This window comes from Squalius cephalus, assembly GCF_949319135.1.
Source record: "Squalius cephalus genome assembly, chromosome: 6".
NCBI lineage: Eukaryota > Metazoa > Chordata > Actinopteri > Cypriniformes > Leuciscidae > Squalius > Squalius cephalus.
This window is the reverse complement of record NC_137127.1, coordinates 10,374,791-10,391,999: the sequence shown is the minus strand read 5'-3', so window position 1 is coordinate 10,391,999 and position 17,209 is coordinate 10,374,791. Positions and strand designations below refer to the sequence as shown.

At 37.7% G+C, this 17,209-nt stretch overlaps 1 protein-coding gene across 2 annotated transcripts; it reads left to right on the top strand.

The window, feature by feature from the left end:
• Positions 1-3,474: 3,474 nt before the first annotated feature.
• On the top strand, positions 3,475-16,360 carry LOC307159976 (protein-glutamine gamma-glutamyltransferase 2-like). Of its 2 annotated transcripts, XM_079873735.1 has the most exons (13): positions 3,475-3,834; positions 5,248-5,424; positions 10,515-10,745; positions 11,300-11,418; positions 12,038-12,166; positions 12,308-12,485; positions 13,075-13,213; positions 13,436-13,539; positions 13,631-13,873; positions 14,546-14,812; positions 14,893-15,053; positions 15,538-15,674; positions 15,802-16,360. In XM_079873735.1, the coding sequence occupies exons 1-13, from the start codon at positions 3,819-3,821 to the stop codon at positions 15,977-15,979; spliced, it is 2,079 nt and encodes a 692-aa protein (XP_079729861.1). In that variant the 5' UTR covers positions 3,475-3,818; the 3' UTR covers positions 15,980-16,360. The 2 variants fall into 2 exon arrangements, with proteins under 2 accessions (XP_079729861.1, XP_079729862.1); XM_079873736.1 differs by lacking the exons at positions 3,475-3,834; positions 5,248-5,424 and adding an exon at positions 9,700-10,415 and having other exon boundaries at positions 15,802-16,353.
• Positions 16,361-17,209: the final 849 nt, after the last annotated feature.

Genomic DNA, 17,209 nt, shown 5'->3' with positions numbered 1-17,209 from the left:
CAACTAACATTTGTTTTTCTTGCAGGAATAACATTCATATGCTTTTAATGTGTCCAAACTCTTTGGGGAAAAACTTGTGACTGATTGTATGTGTATAAATACAGAAAGGGGAACTGAAACTAGACATGACTAGTTCGCAAAAACCTTGTGATAAGTAATCAGAAAATCAGAGTTTGCTTATGCCAGTGACAGAGGGAAAAGGTTGGGGCTTTTGAACCAATCATATTGAAGGTGACATGTTAGTCTTATTTGTTTTCTTGCTTCTATAAAAACTGTTGTATCTGTGTTTTACGGAGGGATTCTCAATGGAATTTGTCTGAAATCCTCCGGCCTTGCTTCTTGGGAGAGATTCCCTGAGAACTGCTCGGGAAGATCTCCTGGCCGTGATTAAAGCATTTAAAGGACATTTGCAGGTCTGTTTGTCAATTTATTCCTGTGCAAGAAGCTAGTTTAGGAAGCTAGTTTAGGAAGCTAGTTTAAGAAGCTAGTTTAAGAAGCTAGTTTAGGAAGCTAGTTTAGGAAGCTAGTTTAGGGAAGCAAGTTAGTTAGAAAACTCGGCCAGTTGTCGACTGAAGAGGCAAGAGCTAGAGTATTAAGGTATTGGTGTCGAGAGCAGATGCCAGAGAGTTTAAGGTATTGGTGTCGATTTGGAGACGCCAGAGAGTTTAAAGGGGTGGTTGATTGCGATTTCACTTTTTTCATTTTAAATAGTGTGTACTGCTGCTGCTGGTGTATGAACAGTATCTGCAAAGTTGCTGCGCTGAAAGTTCAACGTAAGCAGAGATATCGTCTTTTAAAAATCAGGAAGTTTAATGCCTACAAAAACGACTCGAATGGGACTACAACGAGATACTTCCCGGGTTTTATACGTAACTAACCCATACATTTACATCAACCCTCCAAAAAGGGGGCATGGTCATATTTCTGCGGCTTTGTCGAAGAGGAAGAGTTATAGTGGAGAGCTGTAGCCATGCCGTCGAAAGTGTGTTATTTTCACCCAGCTGTCGGGTCTTCTGTGTTCGGGCTTCCTACGGACGCTGTAGTTCATCAACAATGGCTAAAATTTATGTTTGATTATGTTCCTGCAAATTACAATCGTAATTTAGCTCTCTGTGCTGCGCATTTTACGGAAGACAGCTTCCAGAATCTCCACGAATTCAATGCCGGATTCAACAAGAAACTGTTACTAAAACATGAAGCAGTTCCAACTTTAAAACCAGAGGCAGCAGTTGTTGGGCCACAACCTGTAAGTAAGACTTAATAATTTTAAATGTATTTGCATGTATAATTTCAGACGTAATGTTTTAGTTTTATCAAGGACGTAAACAAATGCCAGCGCTGGCTTTAGTAGCCACTTAGTTATGCTAGTTCGTGTCTATGACAAACGCGTACAAACAGTTTGGACCTGAATTTGTAATTATGTACTTATTTTGTAAATGTATTTTCCATACTTTATGACGTAATTTTTCGATTTGATCAAGAATGTAAACCAATGCCAACGCTGTTTGTAGCCAGTTAGTTCGATGCTATTTTGTGTATAAAGTTAAAAAATTATATGTAATCGATAAAACAATAACTTTAAAAAACGGTATTACTCAGTCATGTATTCAGTTATATTAAATGTTTAATCAGGAGAAAACCGTATCTCAAAAGCTAACAAGCAGCAGTAGCATTTTCAAGTAACAGAGTATCGAAATTCTTATATAATAATAGTAGAATAGAATATAATAATAATAAAAAAAATTACCATTCAGACACGTTTTGTAAGAGCCGTGTTTGCGGAGGTTCTGCTTGAATCTCTTCATTGCCGCTTTCTGGGTCTGATACTGGCTCAAACTGATACGGTAGTATTGACACCATTATTTACATTTGACCGGAGCACATGCAACTTTCGCCCGTAAAGGTAATGGGCGTGAAGTTTCCGACAACGTGCACTACGCAGTTTAGCCAATTACAACACACCGGCCCAACTAACCAATCTGAGCCCATTGCCTGTTTCTGAGGGAGTGGTTTCATAGAATCTGGAAGTCAACCGGTCGTTCAAATGACAGAGGAGAAAGCAGCTTACAATAAAGGTGAAATTTATGAAAAATAAGGCTTAAAAAAAAACAAAAAAAACACGAAGACATGTTATATTGCACCCCATAAACACAATCATGCAAAGAAAAAAAGCAGTAAACCACCCCTTTAAGGTATTGGTGTCGATTGGAGACGCCACAGATATTAAGATCAGTTGGGTGTCGAGTGGAGACGCCCCAGATAGTTAGGTTTAGGAAAATATCTACCACACTCTGCAGTAAAATGGTTTTCGTACACTAGAGGTCTGACAGATAACAGCAGACTATGCGAGTTGAACCTCTGATTCATTTAGCAGACGCTGTTATCCAAAGAGTTACTAGTATGTTCCTCACTTGTATGACGATAACTCTTTGATGATTCATCAGTTAGAGTGTAATGTGAAATTCAACAAAAATCTGTGTTCATGATCTTTGTGCTTGCTTTGTGGAAGAGCTGGTGTAGGTCTTTTTCCTGAAAACTACCCTTTCCAGCATTCCTCATCTCAATGACACACACATGCACAAATAATGTTTTTTCTATGTGTAGGTGTGGTGTTGTTGCTTCCCATCATATAAGCAAGACAGAGACCCTTCTGTGTGCCTGTGTAATCAAAAAGCACTGTAGTAATGTCACAGCATGGTGAGAATCCACTGCCGGAGAGGTCATTGTTCTTCCAGACAATACAGCAGACAGATGACTTTATTTTGGGAAAGAGAATTCTAATGATCTATGTGACTCCCAGTTGTTAAAAGTTTAATGCTGTCATAACATCAGTGAGGGAGCTTAATGGAATTTAATTAACTCCACAAATAGTAGGGAAATTTCTCACAAAATTATGTCAGAAGTTTTAGTTGCTTCCGCAATATGATTCTTTGACCCTTTATCTGACACGTCAGGCATTTCATGCCAGTGCATTACACTTTACACATTATAGATAATATATGTTAAACTGCTATATCGTGCGTGTAACTCAATGCATGTTTTACATTCATTTGTACAGAGAAAGTTTGTGGAGGAAAAGTTTTATTTAGTCTCTGAAAATATTTGATGACCCATCTGCCTTCATGCTGTTGAACTTTAAAATAAAACAAATGAAGTAAAGTCAAATGCCTGATTTTAACTTTTTATGCCAGGAAAAAGTGTAGCCTTATTAAATCCAACATTTGAGGCCTTCACGTTACCCGGAACATGTGTTAATTCAGTTTTAAGTAACTGACTATGAGTCAGAAAAATAGAGGTGGAGTAGATCAATGGAATACTATGGAAGTGTTACCCAACCATCAGAACTTCTCTTTTGAACAAAGTCCTGTGTGTGTGACCCTGGCCCTTATGTAAAAGAGAGCGTTTCCAGTAATGACGTGATTCCAGAAATGACGCCGGTTGTAGTAAATTCCCTAGCCTTGATCCTTTTTCCACAGCGGCAGAGGTAGAACTATACACACAGATCACTGTCTGTACACACATAGCACTTCTGGCTGTTTGAGGATCTTGTATGTGAGTGTGATGTCAGAGGTCATAGAGGCCACGGGGAGGATGTGTGAGTCAGGGTGTGTCTTTGCAGAAAGAAGGACAGTCAACTATTGAGACGGTGGGGCATCAGGGGGCGTGGATGCTCTTTCGTTATAAAACGGATCCTAAAAAAGCAAACGTGTTACAGGGAAGACAGCTGACTTGGACTGGACTACGTAAATTTACAGAAAACGTCAAGAGCAGGATTTTACAAAGCCTCACTTACAAGAAGTGTTAGACTTAATCCATCAATGGCCAGGCATAATGGTAAGAAAATTACTTTAATGTTCTGTCTCTTAATATATTTGTATTATTAAGCTCAAAGTCAGAATTAAGTATATTCATGATTCAGAGCAATAATAGTGTGCTATTTAGCATAAACACCTGTTACACACACTTGCATTATAAACAGAATATGTTTTGTATACTAATTAATTACTGTAAAGATTGTTGTTTTATGGTATTGTGATGTTTATAAAAACAGTGTTTTAAGTGAATTCAAATATATTACATAAAGCAGTCTGGTGGTCAAGAGTTTTGCCAAGAATGATACTTTTCCATTAGTGGAGGAAACTGCAGGTTTTAATTTATATTCCACTAATGTGGTCTTTCTACCCTGGTTCAAATGAAAAATGTATTACACAATTTCACTAAATTATATTATTTCTCAAACAGCAAAATAAGATGCTAAAGGTCCAAATTAAATATTCCTGGTGGCAATACTTCAGTTGGCTGTGTTTCATGTTGGGCAGGTGGGTTAGAAATGCTCTGCATTTTTAAAATAAATATGGAAATGGACCACTGACTTGTTGGCAGACTGATATTTTATTTGGTCCAGTATTGGATCTCTTTGTGAGGTCTGAGCTTTATAGCCTCATCTTGGAAAGCGAAAAAGAAAGTTGCATGCTAGTAACATTAAAAGTAAATGTAGCATCAAGTAGCAATAAGGAGAATCCAAACTGATCAGGGCTGCATTTCCCAAAAGTTTTGTGAGAAAAAAAAAGAAAAAAAGTTTTAGTTTGGTCTTCAAGTTACACCCTTGCCACCACAAACTGAAACTTCACACACATCATCAGCAGTTTATTATATTATCTTCCTTCCCCAAAAGGAATGTGTTATTTGGTGCGATCTCATATGCAGACTAAACATGTTGATAATAAGAATTTTTGATAACGTCCCAAAGACCATTGTGTTCTTCAGTGGAAGCAAGAACATTTGACTTTTTGTGGAAGTTAACAATTTGCTTGACTAGTGCCTATGAGAGCCTTAGATCTTAAAAATGTCTTATTCATTTTATTTTGTTATAATTTTTCTGTGTCAGACTTTTAGACCCCAATATACATACAAAGATAATGTATGCAAATATAATGCAAGTCAATACTGCAGTTCATAAGATGATGATTAAAAAAAAAAATACTTCACCCAGAAGACAAAGGAAATTAGGTCATGAAACACTTCTTGTGAGTGAAATCTCCAGTGCATAGGCCTATCTCAAACTTGTCAGCAAGGCTGGAAAATAAAAGTTGCTATCACTAAACTATCCCATAATTAAAATAAACTTAGCCACCCAAAAGTATTGCATGCACCATTCAGTAACAGAGGATTTTAGAGGCTCACTACAAACAAATTAATATTTAGAATATTGGATATAGTATATTTATTGATTTCTTTTGTGTCCAGCCATACTGAGTGACTTGGATCTGCAGTGTTATGAGAATAACCATGCTCACCGCACAGAGGAGATGGACGTGGAGCGTCTGCTGGTGCGCAGAGGTCAGCCCTTCTCTGTAGTCCTGCAGTGTACTGAGCACATCCCACAGATCCCAGACCACCAGCTCAACCTCATACTACACCTGGGTGAGTAATCTGATGGAGAGAGTAACAGATTAAGCAGCGAGAAAAACAGATGGCTTACAGGATTTGGACTGCGGCTTGAACCTGTAATAATCTTATATTGATCTGTATTTTTGCCCCCGGTTTCACAGACAAGGCTTAAGATAGTCCTAGACTAAAATGAATGTTTGAGCTGTTTTAACTGAAAGCAACTTCACTGACATATCTTAAAATATGCACACCAGCAATGTTTTTTTTTTTCTTGGGCATGTTTATAAAAGCTACTTAAATGCCCTAATTGAACTAAGGCCTAATCCTGGCTTAATCTAAGCCTTGTCTGTGAAACCAGCGGCCGGTTGCATAAACATAGCCATAATGTTAAGACAGTGTCTTAAGTTCTAGTATGACCTAACTAGCAGTTAGTCAGGGGCAGTCAGTCTTAGTTTTCGGTATCAAAGTAGGCTTATCTACGTTTTTATGTAACCGATTTAAAAAAGCTATGAACCGTCTTAAAGAAAATAAATTGATGTCTAACTTGTAAGACTAGTCTTAGAGGTTTATGCAACCGGCCCCAGGCCTCGGAGTTTAAGACAAGTCACTAGGTTAGCTAAGTTTAGTGGTCTTTAAACCACAGGTCTTTATCAAGTAAAAAGAACTCAACCACAAGAATGTGCATATTCATAGATCCACATACTAAATTAAGCAAGAGTGTAAAGTTACATTCAAGCAATTTTAAGGAATGAAGCTATTTCACAGGAGAAAAAAAAGTTTAAACATGTCGTTTCGATGATGAAAGATTAGTTTGAAGCATAGGTTTGAAGGGATAAAATGATTGACTACAGCCAGGGGGACTTTAATATTCTGGATGATTCTTCTGCTTAAAGGATGTCTTGACGTAGCAAAGAAAACTTTCAAATGTGGCACTGCATAGTTTAAAAATCTGCAAATAAAACTAACATTAATGACAAAGTTCCCCTGGATAACATCTGGCAAGTGACAGAACATAAGTTAATTATAATGAGGATGAGACTTGTGTTAGTCGATGTAGATTTTGCTTTATCGTTTATTTCGTGGTATGTACATATATACAGATTTTCAGGACTGCTTAAAGTTACTGACACGAGCGATAAAAAAATGAACTGATGAATCAGAAAATCAGCTTGACGTGTAAAAGCCCCAAAAGACGCCGACACCAACTGAAATCTAACGACCTTGTTTTCAGCGGTAGCATGGCCGACATATCATTCAGAATACATATACGATGTCGATCAAACAGTATTTTAGACATACAGTATATGACATGAGGAAAATTAAACTATTGTCTAGTACGTTACACCGTAATATAACTATGTGGTCACCGGTAAAACACGATCATGAAACCAATTCACATGAACGTTGCCTCTACAAAATGCCTTTTAAACTTTATAAAGCAAATCTTTGGAGAATAATTTCAGTGCTCAATACTAACCATAACGTCTTGAAACTTGTGACGATGAAAATCTTCTGTATTCTCTTGGGAATGTTCGCACTCTCGCTCTTTCCCGCGCATCCACATTTGAATTCTCCATACCAACGGTTTTCATCAGGCGCATTTTGATTTTGCGCATGCGTATAACTTTTATTTTTTAGCCAAGTTAAGCCAACAGTTTTTTCACTTCGCCTTGATAGACTGCTATCTATCTGCTATCTGCTACCCCGTCCGAATGATGGCCAAAAATATAGCAGCTACTGATAAATTTAATGAAGTGTATTGTTTTACTCCAGAAAATCACGGTAAGGGCTGGATAAACACAGTAAGTTCTAAGAAGTGCGCATTAAAGTCGTATTCCTAAACTCTCTCTCTCTCCCTTTCAATATCATCAACATACACAGCGAAGTACATAAAACACTAACATTAGTTACAACTAACAGTAAACAAATACACACCTTTTCAGTGGGTGCTTAATAAACTGGTAAACTGTATCCCTTAAACGACTCGATGAGCTGTCATAAAGTGCGTGCTCTGCTCTCACTTTCATTTCTGCCGTGATAAATAACCTTACTGCTAGGCCTATCGCTCCGGAGACTGAGCTGGACCACGAACTGTTTGTACAGATCCATCGAGAGTAACAATGAGAGTAAATGAAGACTGCTATGTTCATTCTTACATAACAAAACACATAAATCGCGTAGGAGACATTCTTGTCTACAGATGCTCCGGCGTCGAAACAATGGCGGACTGTGTTTAGCTCACTCAGGGCTTTACTGCGCTAAAACTGCAGTGTCAACAGTTTTTTTTTTTTCGGTTTTTTTTTTTCGTCAACAGTCGTAGGCGGGGCTTGTGCAATAGTACGTCACATAGAGCATCACAGTCCCGCCCACAGCCGGTTCCGGAAGTAAAAATTCAATACAATTTCTCCATTGACAGTTGGGATATAAGCCATAAAAACGTAACCATACATGGTAGACTTAAAACCAGCTACGGCTGTACTAAGCGATTATATATGCTCATATAACCGCCAAAAGTTCATGGGGCACTAACCTTGTTTTGAGATAAATGCCTTTTATTCGCGATGTCTTGGAGAAGTACTTCATTACCCACAATCCTAAACAATCCCACAATCCCACAGTGATGCATCTGATTGGTGGAGCTCGTGTAAACCCCGCGAAAGTTCGTGAAGACTCAAGATAAATAGAAAAAAGAAAAAAAAACTGTTGCGTTTTTTTGCACGGTATCACTGATGTGACATTTGAACCGAGGAGTCTTCATATATGGTATGAGTCATATCAAGCATTTTATGATGCCACTGTCAAAACAATATTTAGCTTAGGCATACCCAGAGCCATAGAGAGCTCTTCATGCATTTACTGAACATTTGTGTAATAATTCATGGCAAGTTAATAAACTGATTATGATGCACTTTCTGGTTTGCTGACCTTCACTTTTTAATTTTCACTTGTTGTTATTAAGAAAATACATTAAATGTTATTAAAATTAAGGATGAACTATAACTTCATGAATAAAATGAGCATGGACCACAAGTGGGAAATTGTTGAGGCATTTGTCAGCAACCTGCCCGTGGGCCGCTGGGCTGAAACTGATGAGCAGAACGCCGCGCGGACGGCCAGATCTGCACCCGTGAGCCGCGGACCGCCAGCCATGCTTTCCAGTCTATTTACACAATTACTACTGAAAGAAATGCTATAAACGGCACAAGAAAAAGTTCGCGTGGCTGTCGTCAGATTTTAAAGTCGCTCTAAAGGCTCTTTCGCGGTTGTGGCTTCAGTCGACTTCAGTGAGGCGCGGTGGTTTATGGGATGAGTAGTTCCTTCGCTCGGAAATGAAAATATGTACACAGTCTTGTACCTTTGACTTTTTTTGGATTTTCTCGCCGTTTTTTCACTCGAAATGATATGTTGTATGCCTATGAGTTCAGCCGTAGCTGGTTATCCTCAGACATGCTCTAAAACTCTTTAGATACGGATTTTCGAAAACGTCAATGGGAGAAATGAATGGGAAATTTACTTCCGGCACCGAAGCGCTCTCGGGCTGTGGGCGGGACTGTGATGCTCTATTGCCCCGAATCTGAAAACGGCTTGTTCTGAGACAGTGCTTATGAATTATGGGGATTAAAAAATGGGTGGATTTGGACTTATGTTCAAATGTCATGTAAAAGTGAATTTTGCATAATAGGTGCCCTTTTAAGCTATTTTAAGCACTTTTAAGTACAATGAATCTTTTTACATTTTTGATACTTGGAAGTAGGGCTGGGTATCGATTCAGATGTTACAAATCGATTCGATTTCGATTCGCAAGCTCTCAATTCGATTCGATTTCGATTCTCGATTCGATTTTCGATTCCGATTCTCGATTCGATTTCGATTCTCGATTCGATTTCGATTCTAATTTCGATTTCGACTCAATGAATATATATTTAATACAAATCCTATATTTATATTAAAAAAAGTGAACATAAGTTTACAAGTGGTTAATTAATACAAAGAAATTAAGAGCTACAAACCTGTATATTAAACTCTTTTTATTTTAGGTACACTTGTGTACATTAAAACAGAATCATATTTACCTGTGCCCTTCCTGTCTAACAGGGAGGACATAAATAGAAATGTAATAAAGTTATCAAACAGTCTGCGCTGCATTAATTATTAATTATATATACACTAATCCTTATTAAAGTTACAAAAGTTCTTTAGTCAAGAGCAGTGAGTGTTTTTCTCTGTTCCTTTTGTTCTTTGATTAACTTTAACGACAGATATAATTAGTGGCTACTGTGTCCTGTCCCTTTAAGGCCAGCCGCTGTTGACAGAGACGCGGATCTCACACGCGCCTCATTCTCTCACGAGTCACAACTCTTCACGTTCATCATAAGATTGCTCTTATGTTATGAAGATACTCGACAAAAAGACATTTTGGCATAATTGTGTGTTATTGTTCGTTCAAGCGCGAAAGAGAACTGTATTCTGGGCTGTCTTGTGCGCACGCACGATATTAGCGCCAGTCTTTCTGTGTGTCACAGTCACGACATTCACAGGCAGCGAGCTCTTTTTTGTCTTATCGCGAATGAATGGTTTAAAAACATTTGCATGAATAAGAGAGGAATTATGTAACACTAGCCAAAGAATGACAAAAATTAACAGATGCTGAATTGCGTTAACAACCCAAATTTGTTTATTTAAAAAAATCGCAGCATTTTTTTGCGTCATATAACTGCTTGGCTTGACAACGCGATTGCGATATGATTAAACGTGCAGCCAGCACTAGTTGAGGTTATTTTATGATTTAGATAAAACTAACATAAAATCTCACAGCATTAGCTATAAAATGGAGTTTGCAAGCCTATGAACAGTGGGGGAAAACTAATACTGGATTTTGGATAATAGATAAATAAATATGGAAAAAAATCGATTCATGGCGTTTGAGAATCGATTTTGAATCGACCACATTTTAAAAAACGATTAATTGAAAAATCGATTTTTTTGCCCAGCCCAACTTGGAAGTCATTTATTGATCCAATTATGTAATTGTCAGTTTCCACAATTTTCCTAAATTAATTTGTTTTACAGTGATGCAAAGCCATATTTATCATCTTTTCTGTGCATATGTTTGTGTGTTACAGGTAAGAATAATGAAGTGGTCTTGAAGGTTTCAGACTCAGAGCAGGATCATGGGAAATGGTGGTTCAGTCAGCGTAATGCTCAGGGTGAGGTGATGCTGACCCTCCACAGCCCTGCTGATGCTCCTGTGGGTCTGTACAGCATGACTGTGGTTTTGCTCTCAGCTGATGGGCAGATCCTGGAGCAAACCAAGCCTCAGACCTTCTACCTGCTTTTCAATCCGTGGTGCAAAGGTGAGTATTTAAAGGGAGTGCTCACCTGAAAAATCTAAATTCATGACTTTGTTTCTTCCATAAAAACGTTTCATTTGATTTCTTTCATTTAAAGCGGAAGATGATATTTTAACGCTGTGTGTTGTGGACTTCCCTATTCTCATAGGATTAGAACAATTATTAAAACTTATTTAGTTCTCATTTTAATAATCACCCTTGATGTGATCATGCGAACAGGCCTTAAAATTCACCAGTTCTTTAAAACCTTGTGGATTCTGATTAGCTGTCAAGGTTTACTTACAACGATTATTAAAACTTTATAGTAGGCTATAGTTAATGTCCTTGCTATTAAGTTAAATCTTTTTTTTCGCTTAGATTCTTTATAGCTACACAAATTGGGATTAAAAATTGTAGTCTGCATGTTATCAAATGTTTTGGCAAGCCAAGAATATTCAAATGATATTTTAAAAACATATCACACCGAAAGAACGCTGTTATACCAAATTCAAAATAATTGTTACATATGTGATCATTACGGGCTTACACACAAAGCTCAATTATATTTCTTCCTGTAGATGACTCAGTGTACCTTCCCAGTGAGGAACTGCTGGTTGAGTACATTTTAAATGAAAACGGGATCTTGTACCAGGGCTCATGGGATGATATCACCACTGTGCCGTGGAACTTTGGGCAGGTAACCTACAAATGCATTCACACATGCTCACATGCTTCAACATCCAAATTTATACAGTCCCTATCTGTTTAGTCAGTCTTGTGGTCAGTGCCCTCTCTGAGAAAGTGCCATGGCCTGAGATGACTGACACACAGTCAGGATTTATGGGTGATGTTGCATGGTGGTGGAATTCAGATGAGGCAGAGTGTGAATTGTGACAGATCGGTGGCAGGAGAACCGCATGTCTGCTGTGTAATCACTCTCTGTAGATGTAAAACATTTTAGCAACAATATCTGTCTCACAAACAAGTGACTGTCCCCTTTCAGTCAGATAGTACACCCAGGTCTGGGGGATCAAGAAAAACTCACAACATTAGTATGGGTTTTGTGCTAAGCTTTCTCAGTAAAATGCATGTTAGGCACTACGGACAGCATTTACCACAATAATCTCAATCATATAAACATACAGCTTCTGTGATTCTTTTCTGTGGTAACCAACAGCATGTCACAGCTTACTTTAACTGTATTTAATTCGGAATATTCCTTTAAGAAAACCTCTATACCCCTCAGTAGGCCTACTTTTTAACACTGATGCAAGTAAAACAAGATATTCATATCCTTGCATTTTCTTTTCAAACAGTTTGAGAAAGATGTGGTGGATATTTGCTTTGAAGTGCTGGATAATTCGCCTGCTGCCATGAAAAACTCAGAGATGGACATTGTCAACAGAGCAAGCCCTGTTTATGTTAGCAGGACTATTACTGCCATGGTAAGGCATCTATTAACATGGCCATGCGTTGTCTCCACCTCTTTTTATAATCATTATTTGCTCAGGCATAAATTACTTTTTCACTGAATTAAACTACACTATAAAAAGTGGTTTACATGCATGCATAATCTGCATTAATAGGTGAATGCTAATGATGACCGCGGGGTGGTATCTGGGCGCTGGGATGGAGAGTACAGTGATGGAGTGGCACCCACACGTTGGAATGGCAGTGTGCCCATCCTGAGGCGCTGGAGTGAGGGTGGAGGACAGAAAGTACGTTATGGGCAGTGCTGGGTGTTCACAGGAGTGGCATGCACAGGTGAGAAAAATAGAATCAGTGTCATTGTATCCTGCACCACTTTTCTCTCCTGCTGCTGAATCTTTAGCGGCATGACAAAAGATGAAAGATGAAAAGGTTTGCAGTGATGCAATGAAAAGACCACGCGCCGCGAAATAGTGGGGGGAAATGTACAACGCGATCAGGGCAGCCTTATTCACAAACAAATGACACGGTTCTTCTTAGTCAACCAAACGTGTATAACGCGATCAGGGCAGACCAATTCATGAGCAAATAACAATGAGCAGGTTCTTTATAGTGAATCAAAATATACAGTACCAGTTGGATTCATGATTGTTATGAGACGGTTCTTTTTAGTGAATCAAAACATACATGACCAGCAGTCCGATTCATGAACAAGTGACTCTTAATGAGTCAAAAACATACAGTGCAACCACTGTAGTCTGATTCCCGAATGAATGAGGCGGTTCATTTAGTGAATAGTAAAATTCTTCTCTGAACTGAACTGTCAGAGCGGTTTCTGAATCATTTGCTAAATTCAGAATAGCGTACTACTGTTATTATTTGTGTCTGTGTCTTACACGTGATCTGTAACTTCACCTTTCCTCAGTCCTCCGCTGTCTTGGCATTCCAACCAGATGCATCACTAATTACTCATCTGCTCATGACACTGATGCAAACATTTCTGTGGATTATGTCTTCGATGATCAACTTGAAAGTGTGTCTGAAGGAAGGAAGGACAGCATCTGGTAAGTTATGAGATCCACATAAAATATATAGATCTAAACCCTTTCTGTTTGACAACAGTTGTTTCATTTCTGTCTGTTTTTATTTATCCTAAGCAATTACAGGAGAAAGATCTGAGACAAAGTTGATACTTTCATAAGTATCATAAGTTATGAAAGAATAACTCTGAGCAAAAACATTCTCTTCTGTAGTCCCTGATCTGTTAGCTTCCTCCTTTTTTTCAGGAATTACCACTGTTGGGTTGAGTCCTGGATGAAACGCGATGACCTCCCAGAAGGTTATGATGGATGGCAGGTGCTAGATCCAACGCCTCAAGAAAGGAGTGATGGTAATCTCTCTTATAAGTAAGCTTTACTCCTTAAAGTATAAAAAACTGGAATATTAGTTTGACTACATCCTCTGCTTCTATGTTCTTATAGGAATTTTCTGCTGTGGGCCTTGCCCAGTCCATGCAGTCAAGGAAGGAGAGGTGGGGTTGAAGTACGACACTCCATTTGTGTTTTCTGAGGTGAACGCAGATCTGATTGTCTGGATTATTCATCCTGATGGGGAACGCTCTCAGGTGTCCCAAAACAGTAAAATTATTGGACGGAACATTAGCACTAAGAGTGTGTATGGAGACTTCAGAGAGGACATTACTGCTAATTACAAATATCCTGAAGGTAATATCCAACAAGTCAAATCTACTCATTTGTTTCAACTTTATTGAAACACTCTATAATGAACTAAACTAATTTTTGATCTGTGACATCTCTTCTGAAATTAAATTCTGCATGAAACGGAAGTTGGAATAGTCATTTCTTCCCTATTGTGGCGTAACAAGAAAAAATGAAGTGCGGGACTTGATTTTGTCCATCGTTGGATCATTGTGGTTGGCTATTGCTGTGAAATCATATGAGTGACAGGTTGTCTCGCCCTCGCAACCGTAAAGACGTCATCAGAGATGTCATTGCATGTTGGAGGGGAAGTTATTTTGATTAAAGATTATGAGGGCACATTAATAAAAAAAAAACAATGATGTGTATGGATAAATCATAATAAATACTGTAATATTCAATAAAAAAAAAACAAGAATTGTCCATTTCGATTTCATGGTGACTTGAAGTTCATTGTCTAATATTCTATTGTACCGGAAACATTTATTTCTTTTTTTATTTATATTATAAATAGTATTAAATTGTTCCTAAAATCTTGAAATGTCTCGATGATGCTGGCATAAAAAAGAAAGACATTTCACCCGCGAATTATTCACAATAAGACATATTGTTAAGAAAATAATTTTATTTATATTTGTCCATGCCAACATTTGATATTAATGCTTTGTCCCACCACAGGCTCAATGAAGGAGAGAGAGGTTTATAAAAAGGCAGGAAGACAAGTGGGCCAAAAGAAGGAAGTCCCAGGACAGCTTGAGCTTTTCATCAAGCACGCTCCAGCTATACACGGGACAGACTTTGATGTGTTCATAGAGGTGTATAATGCTGGCCGGGAGGACACAGATGCACAACTCACAGTCACGTCGAACGCAATAACCTACAATAGTATCCACCGCGGAGAGTGCCAGAGAAAGACATCCTCTCTTACATTACCAGCTCACAAAGGTAAGACTAGCAAAATTATGTTGCACATATGGCATCTGCCCTTGACAATAATTCCTCAAATATCTTTGCATCATTTTTAGCTCATAAAGAAGTATTGCGACTTCAATATGACCATTATGGGGCGTGTGTATCTGAACATCACATGATAAGGGTCACAGCCCTCCTTCAACCCACTGATCAAGACAACATCATCCTGCAAGAAATCAACATCCCCTTGAAAATGCCAGCACTTCATATCAAGGTAATTAAAGGGATAGTTTACCCAAAAATAAGAAATTCTCTAATCCTTTACACTGACTCATGCCATCTCCAATGTATAAGACTTTCTTTCTTCATCTTTTGATAAACACAAACAAAGATTTTTAGGAAACTAATCCATATCTGTGAGTCAATATAATGCCAGTAAATAGGTGCCACTTGATTTACATTTGAAAAACCACACACTGCGATCATGATGGTAATCCATACAACCACAGTGGATAAATCCATGTCTTCTGAAACTATAAAGCTTAGCTTCCGGCCAACTTTTCAAGAGTCAACTGAGCGGCACCCGTTCAATAACATTATATGGACTCAGAGATGGATTATTTTCCTCAATTTTTTTATTTGTGCTTATCTGAAGAAAGAACGTTATTTACATCAGGGATGGCATGAGGGTGAGTAAATGAGGAGAGAGGCTTTACTGACCACTTTAACTAATAACCAACGTTTGTTCTACATTTCAGATTATTGGAAATGCGATTGTATCGCGCAAATTGACAGCACACATCGCCTTCACCAATCCGTTGCCTGTCAGTCTTCAAGGAGGCGTGTTTACCGTGGAGGGAGCAGGACTAACAGAGGCCAGAGAAATAAAAACACAGTATGTACTAGTTTTAGAAATTACATAAGTAAGAATTCTAGGATCCAGTATACATTTCCTAAAGTGCATCAGACATGATCCAAGACATCCAAGTTATGGTTGACTGTTAATATCTCTCTTTCTCTAGTGGTAAGATTGAACCTGGTCAAGGTGTGACAGTTAAATTCTCCTTCAAACCCACCCGTGCTGGCCTGAGGAAACTGCTTGTCGACTTTGACTCAGACAGACTGAGAGATGTCAAGGGAGAAGCCTCTATCATTGTTCGGAAAAAAATGCGAAATATGAATGCTGTCACAGAAATCTAGACAAGCATGTACAATTTAGAGAACCATAAATAATTTAGTGTGTTTGTAAATAATACCGTTAATGCACTATACTTGGTTTGCTTACAGCTTTTTTGCTTGTTACATTTTGTATGCTATTTGTTTATATACAGTAAAGAACATTTACATATCTTTGTAAATGTTATATATATGCAACATTTACTTTATAATTACTTTATTATCATAAATGATATATTTGCATGCTTTCATACAGACATAGAATATAAAAAACACAAAAGCTATTTTTCTACATGTAAAATGCCTATAAACAATTGTTTACTTTTTACTTTCTGGATAATGTTGTTGTTGTGTTTGAAATAAATGTTATGTAATAACAATAAAAAATACATGCATGTAAATATGACTGTCAGATATATATTTTATATTTCTCCAAGTGTTTATCACTGTTTATCAATGTTATTTTAGGTTTGGCTATATTATAATCAGATGTTTGGGAACAGATACTATTTAAAGTTTTTTGGCTTTAAAGTTAAATTTAAAGTTTTATTTAAATATAAATTTAAAGTTTTTTGGCTTTTAGTATTTTTGGTTTGGCTATATTATAACTTCCTTACTTGAGTGAAAGTACAGATACTACTGGTCAAATATTACTCCGTTACAAGTAAAAGTTGTAAAGACCGATTTTTACTTAAGTAAAAGTACAGAAATACTTGTTTTTTAAAAGTACTTAAGTATCAAAAGTAAAAAGTAAATGTCAATGCATTGTTTTATTATTGTTGCATTGTTGTATGTAGGCTATACTTACAGTAGGCTACCTTATGCCTCTTAATTTATGCTTGCCTGCCTACCTACCCACATACAGTATCAATATCCAATTTATTTCTAGAACACAGTTCCAGTAGTGGGATTGAATGTGAGAAGTGCACTCAATAACATCCACAATGGTTTCGGACACCCAAATGGCTGTTCCCTCAAATAGTGCCCTATTTAAAGTTTTTTGGCTTTTAGTATGAATATGTTAGCCTTACTGTTATCTATAAGCTAGTGTGCTCCAAAACAATGACAAATTTTGCATTTAGAAGACCAAACCAACATTGAAAATGAAAATCAGGTTGATGTCAGAAACCAAAGGGTTCTGACGTCAACCCGACTTTCATTTCCAAGCAAAATCCAACGTCGATGTTGGGTTCTGACGTCAAACCGACGTTGGATGTTGACGTCAAACCGAAGTTGGGTTCTGACGTCAGGTTC

What these genes read in the sequence shown, in the direction of transcription:
- LOC307159976 (XM_079873735.1), top strand. An exon ending in TTTCAATCCGTGGTGCAAAG is followed by an intron (nt 10,746 to 11,299) that starts GTGAGTATTTAA and finishes TTCTTCCTGTAG; the next exon opens with ATGACTCAGTGTACCTTCCC. An exon ending in GCCTCAAGAAAGGAGTGATG is followed by an intron (nt 13,540 to 13,630) that starts GTAATCTCTCTT and finishes ATGTTCTTATAG; the next exon opens with GAATTTTCTGCTGTGGGCCT.